Source organism: Limanda limanda, chromosome 20 (genome assembly GCF_963576545.1).
Source record: "Limanda limanda chromosome 20, fLimLim1.1, whole genome shotgun sequence".
In the NCBI taxonomy this organism is placed as follows: Eukaryota; Metazoa; Chordata; class Actinopteri; order Pleuronectiformes; family Pleuronectidae; genus Limanda; species Limanda limanda.
In genome coordinates, this window is record NC_083655.1 from 11690436 (window position 1) to 11697219 (window position 6784).

The 6784-nt window shown below is 41.3% G+C and overlaps 1 protein-coding gene across 1 annotated transcript; it reads right to left on the reverse strand.

The window, feature by feature from the left end:
* Window positions 1–577: 577 nt before the first annotated feature.
* Window positions 578–2922, reverse strand: ndufb4 (NADH:ubiquinone oxidoreductase subunit B4). The gene is made up of 3 exons (XM_061093877.1): window positions 2729–2922; window positions 1640–1783; window positions 578–731 (listed from the first exon to the last, which is right to left on the reverse strand). The coding sequence occupies exons 1-3, from the start codon at window positions 2903–2905 to the stop codon at window positions 669–671; spliced, it is 384 nt and encodes a 127-aa protein (XP_060949860.1). The 5' UTR covers window positions 2906–2922; the 3' UTR covers window positions 578–668.
* Window positions 2923–6784: the final 3862 nt, after the last annotated feature.

Sequence of the window (6784 nt, forward strand, 5' to 3'; positions counted from 1 at the left end):
CAGCATATGATTTAACTGAGAAGAGGTCAGATAATAATTATAGTCAGTGCCTTTTAAAAACATCAACACACATCCATCCATTTTAATATTGAACCACAATATTTATAGCATTTACCTCCATGGCCTAGGTGGTAGAATGGTCGTTCTCCAACAATAAGGTTGGCGGTTCAGTCCCCACTCTTCCCCTTCTGTATGCTGAAGTGTCCTTGGCAAGATACTGAACCCCTAAAATTGGCAGGACTTCAACCACCTATTAAGTGCACAATATCAATATGTACATTTTAAAACAAGAAAGAAAATTAAATTACATTAAATTATGTTATGTTATATTACATTATATTATATTATATATTATAATATTGCAGGTAGCTCCACTTGATATTGATTGTTAGACATTATATAGATGAGAGAAAGGAGAAGAATCAGGAGGCTACTGAACACAAACTGAAACACAGTTTTAGTTGTTTAAGACCACTGGAAGAAAACTCTTAATCATAAAAAACTTCACCAAAACCGCAAAAACGAACCGCATGAATGTCGGCAGCAAATTCTTCCCCTCAGTAAAAAAAGCACCATGTTTATTTTTGACAATATAGTTTTATTTAGTTAATAGTAATTACAAGCATTGAAATCCTCACTAGAACATACAGGTCTTTATACATCGAAGCTCACGATGACAAACTGAACTTGCGCTCCAGGGTCCCATCCTTAATCATCCTCTCCTTCTTATCCTGTAAACCAGACGACAAACAGATGATGGGTTAGTTCAGTTTCCATAGTGACAAAGTTATATCACCCTCTTCACCTTCCTGACATTTTCTCAAACACACATTTATAAGCAAGCGTTGTATGACTTTCAAGCAGTTTTTTTCCCTTCTTCCCAGCGGAGAGGGGAAGATGAACATGATCGCTCAGCAGTGTGACAATTGCACCACTTTCTGGCTGGAGATTCTATTGGAGAGAATTGCGACGGGTGAATCTCCATGACAATGGGGAGGAAAACGAAAGCAGGCACCATTTCAAATGAAAAACTAATTTCTATTGCGAATGGAACGGTGACAAAAAAAGAGAAGCAGATCAACTGTGCACCTACAAGGAAATAATGAGTCCCCAATCCATAACTAAAAAAGCTTTTCACATCTCTATGATGCCATTCATGACAAAGTATCACATTTGAGGTATTCTCTTAGAGATAAATATTCTTCTAAATGGTAACATCATTGTTTGAGTCTCCCTCATGAAACAGCTGTAACGTGTACCAACTCTGTTGTTCGCTGCATTAGATCAAGTAAGATTTTTGATGACCCAGTTTGCTACCGAGTAATATCGATTTAACAGCAGATAGATGCAATGAAATGAAGAACCCAGTAGTGATTGCAAACCAAGATGCTTGCAGCACAATGGTGGCCCCTGAGAACAATACATGTTTCTTCTTTTTTGTCTTCATCTAAATTTGGCTCTGTTCTGTCGCTTGTTCTTTACACAGCCTAAAAACAGCCAGCCGGACCCAAACTTTCAGTAGATCATTCTCTTAACTATCACTATTTTAATTATATCCCCAGAGCTAGTGAATGTGTGTTTGTGAAAACATGAACTCAGATAATCAAGCAAAGATAGACCACTGCATCTTGTCTCATACCCGGTCGGTCTTAAAGACGAAGTAGAGGACGAAGAGAGGCACAACTCCGAACATGGCACCCATCAGAGACGTCTTGTACGTGGGCTTGAAGTGAAGGTAGGGGTTGGCGCGTGCATACACCCAGCGGGTCAGCGCGGGGTCTTCCTGTGGAGACAAAGGAATGCAATGAAGTTTAAATTGAAATGATTTACCTGCATAAACTAGTTATTTGCAATAGAGAAAGGTCAAACAGTTGCAGACAAGATACAACATAAAAAGAATTTGACACTTAAAGGAAAACTTAAACATCTCTCTATGCTGACTACGGAAAATGACTGAAAGAAGTCAAAATCTCCACCTTATACTACTGATATGCAACAGTATAGTCAGAGCATTCAGAGGCACAATTACACTGTGTGTAGTTCTCGAATAGAAGATCTATATTTCATGCAAAGTGGAATTGTGTTAGTGCTTGATGCACAGTTACACAATGTGAATGTCATGTCAGACTGCAAACAGCTGATTACTTGCATTATACTGGTGAAAAACAGACAGGGAGGGGGGACAGGTTAAATTAACCTGCTGAGACTGGAGGTGAGAACTTTACAAATATCAGTGGCCTTTCAAATGGTGACGGTGATGTTCCATTACATTTAAATACTGCAATGTACTTTATGGTGCATTAACTCTCCCAGCGTGTATTAGTAACACTGCAGCACGTTCTACGTACGGAAGAATATGCAGATAAGGAAAGGTCAATGGCATTTATAATACACTGTATAATACAGTTAAACTGCCAATAACTTTATACATAATATGACTTATTTTCAGAAGTTGACCTGAGATCTTCATTGATGAAAGGTGTCACAGTGGTCCTGTCTGATCAGTGTTAGCTAGCGTCAGTCCGCAGTTTGTGTCTAAATAAGATGGTTGCTGATGTCATTGTTTGCACAAACACTCGCACATGAATTAAACTCAAGCAGTGAAACAAACACATCCACTGTAGCGTGTGTGTGTTTGCTCTTAGCGACTGTTTCCCTGACATGCTAGCGTTAGCCTCGGAGCCACTAGCCTGTGTTCTTCTCAAGGGTACCGCCGCTAGCTACTCACGATGAGGGCCTTCCGGTGCGGGCTGTTGAGCTGGGTCTGGTACTGCCTCTTCAGGTCGGCTCGCAGCACCGCCCGCTGCTGCTCGGACCGTCTCTGCTCCGGGGACACGTTGAAATACTCGTTGGGGTCCAGTGTTCTGGGCCGAGTGGCCAAGGGCGCCTCCCGGTAGTCCGCCATGTTTGTTTGAGGACGAACGAGAGGCAACGGGAAGTGGTGAAATCTCGCGAGGACCGTCACCATGGAAACACCAAACTCTCTAGATGTTGTCAACGCGTGAAAGGATGGAGAGGCACTTCCGGTGGCAATAGAAACTGCCACTGATATGTCAAGGCAGCTGTTACAGTTGCCACTGCTGCCCCCCCCCCCCCTGTTTGTGGGCAACTACCGCTGTTTGTGACTTTTCCAGGGAGGTGTATTCGTGGTTTATGAATGTTTATCAGCGTGTTACTGTTATAAGCACCAGGAATAACTGATCTTTATTTCTCCCAGGCCAAGACTTTTAAACTCCTCCGATCTGCAATAACTCCACTAAACCAGCACCGTGGTATATTTGCACTATTGATAGATAAATAGATAGATAGATAGATAGATAGATAGATAGATAGATAGATAGATAGATAGATAGATAGATAGATAGATAGATAGATAGATAGATAGATAGATAGATAGATAGATAGATAGATAGATAGATAGATAGATAGATAGATAGATAGATAGATAGATAGATAGATAGATAGATAGATAGATAGATAGATAGATAGATAGATAGATAGATTACTTTATTCATCCCCGAAGGGAAATTAAGTCGTCATAGCAGCCGGTATATTTTGATACAATAAAATACAATACAATAGAATAGAATAAAATAATATTGTGGTAGAAAGAACAAAAACAGAAACACAAGATAAATAGGTAGATAAGGTGCAGTGGCAAGATGATGGTAATAGTACTGATGATATGATGGTAATGTTATTTTTATACAGTATATACAAATAGTACAGTATATATAGTATATAATATAACATAATATATTTATATATGATAGTAATTATACCAATATAATAGCAGTATATAGTAATAATGGCAGCAGCAACAGTATATATAATAATAATAGTTGCACAACTGTTTTTCTTCAGTTGTATATATATACATATATATATATATATTTTTTTTTTTTCTATTTTTTTAATTTTTTATATTCTATTTCAAACTATTTTGTTTTTTTTGTTGTAATTACTTTGAGCATTGCTAGAAGAAGAGAGCCTGTGACTCAAGCATTTCATTGCCAGCGACTGCTTAATGTTATTGTTGTGCATTTGATAATACAACTCTTCAATGCTCGTTTATAACTGATTTATTTGTCATATTTGTACCGATTCTGCTGAAATGCTGCTAATGCTTCGCCAATGTTTTGTGTCTTTAAGTGAAACTTGAGATCACTCTGCTTCCAGGCTGCCGTAGGGCACCTGCCGCGGCAGCTACCACCTGTGACAGCTGCCCCCAAACAGTGTGGCAAAAAAGGCAGCTGCCTCGAAACAATGTGGCAACAAAGGCATATGCCAAATAGTGCCTTTAAACCTTGTGGCAACAAAGGCAGCTGTCTGGCCACATCAGTGGGAGTTTCAGGTGACACCGGAAGTCCCTACACGAGCTCCAGCTGCCACGATTGGAGCTTGCCCACTGAAACGATGAGCGCAGCTAAGAAAAACACTGTGAAAGATGGCGGGGCAGCTCCCGTCGACACCGAGGAGGACTTCCAGTATGAAGAAGTGTCTCTGGAAGACGACTGGAGTCTGGCGGAGGGGGAAGAAGATCTAGAAGCGACGTTGAAAGCCATTCTAACCAAGGCAGAGGTGAAAGCTCGGCCCGTTGCTACTGGCAACACACGGCGACCGGAAGGCGTGGATGACTTCTTACGCAACTTCCTGCTTCACGCGGGCATGACCCAAACCCTGGCGTGTTTCCAGAATGAGTGGAACGAGATGGAGATGAAGGGGCTGGTGGACGTGGGGCGGGTGGGCGCGGTGCCCGACGTCTACACCGACAACCAGCGGCTGGACTCGGAGCTGAAGCACGCCCGGCGGGAGAGGGACGAGTACCGGAGCGAGGCCACGGCCCTGGCCCAGGCCCTGGTGACCGCCCAGAGAGCCAGGGACCTCCAGCGGCTGCAGCTCACCCGCCTCCTGCAGGAGAAGAACCGGCTGCTAGCGGACACGAGGAGGCTCAAGGTCCAGTGTGAAGGATACGAGCCTGCGCTGCAGAAGATGAAAGAGAAATACCAGGCGGTTCTAAAGAGGTTTCAGAGGGACAAGGTGAAGTCAGCTTAGCACATGGGGTCAAAGTGACCCCACACCCAGTGACCACACCTTCACCATCCCCTGTATAAGTCCCAACAACTGAACACATCTATGTTCTAATAAATAATAAATACATGTTAGATCTCATGACTGTTTTCATGTATGCTGGTCCCTTACAGGTCCAGTGGATAAGATGTAGGTGAAAGGGATCTATTGGCAGTAATTGAATATAAAATAATCCTAGTGATTTTTTCACTATTGTGTTTCATCCTAATTGTATGAATATGACCCTTTATATTAAAATATATTATATTCACATCTGGAGTGGGTTGGCCATGTTTTTTTTAATAGTTGTACAGAGTGGACAAGGTGAAGTCAGCTTAGCACGTGGGGTCAAAGTGACCACACACCCAGTGACCACACGGCCCTGGCCTCCCACACCTCCCACCACCCCCCTGTAAAAGTCCCACTAAGGCCCAACCACTGAACACATCTATGTTCTAATAAATAATAAATACATGTTAGATCTCGTGACTGTTTTCATGTATGCTGGTCCCTCACAGGTCCAGTGAGTAAGATGTAGTTGAAAGGGATCTATTGGCAGTAATTGAATATAAAATAATTGTGTTTCATCATAATTGTATGAATATGCCCCTTTATATTTGAATACATTATATTCACATCCGGAGTGGGTCGGCCATGTTTTTTTAACAGTTGTTCAGACTGGACAAACTAAACACCTTTTGAGTTGTTATAACAACTGAAGGCGATCACAGGTTCTCTTTCATGTTTGGAAGGGGACGGTCAGGTGAGGGGTATTCAACTGCACAATGCAACTTGACCACTAGATTCTACACACTGAACCTTTAAGTACTAACACTTTCTTAATGTAATTGTATTTAGTAACCTGAGAGTTTATGGATTTACTGTTACCACAAAACGAAATATTGTGCTCAACACTCCATTCAACTAATGTCATAACTATATTTGCATATTAAATGAGATTTGAGATATAGTGCTAAATCATAACACACATTATCTCAAGCCACTTTACAGAGTAAGGTGCTAAACTATAGAGAAACCCAACAGATCCTATAATGAGCAGTGCTTAGCGACTGTGGAGAGAAAACGACTTTTTTCAACAGGAAGAAACCTCAAGTGGAACCAGACTCGATGTGGCCGACCATCTGCCTGGGCAAGTTCAGGTGAGTAAAAAAAGAATTTATGCCCCAATCATCTATATGATGTTACCAGGAGGGCACTCAGTAGAGCGCATACTTCCGCCAAGGGCCAATAGTCCCTTTCAATTCAATCAATCTCAACCAAATTACACCCACTTGAAAGTGGAAACAAAATTAATGGATCCGGGCCCTAATCTGGATCTGCACCAGAATTGAATGGATTCTTTTCCTGACCCATACTGCATTATTCCACCAAGCTTACTGGTAATCCCTCCGGTAGTTTTTGTGTAATCTTTCTTATAAACAAATAAACCAACCAACAACAAACGTACAGGAGAACAGCAGGCTTTGTAAACATGACAATAGTCAGATAAGTCTCAGTTATGTGAGCTGGCATCCAGTTGATAGTTTTAAAGTCTTATAAAATGTCTTTATTTCCAATCTCTTCTCATATCAAGATGAAAAAGTGGACATAATCAATCTGTCGTTTCTCTGCTGAGGTTCAGATTTGTTGCAGTATATAATATGACCACAAGAGGGCTATCTCTAGCAAGCTTTGGATTTATTTACCACAAATA

Bases quoted from the DNA above. Each gene is read 5' to 3' on its own strand.
- ndufb4 (XM_061093877.1), bottom strand. From the start codon at position 2,905: ATGGCGGACTACCGGGAGGCGCCCTTGGCCACTCGGCCCAGAACACTG. The intron at 1,784-2,728 runs GTGAGTAGCTAG...TTGTCTCCACAG, and splicing joins CGCACCGGAAGGCCCTCATC to GAAGACCCCGCGCTGACCCG. The intron at 732-1,639 runs GTATGAGACAAG...TCTGGTTTACAG, and splicing joins TCGTCTTTAAGACCGACCGG to GATAAGAAGGAGAGGATGAT.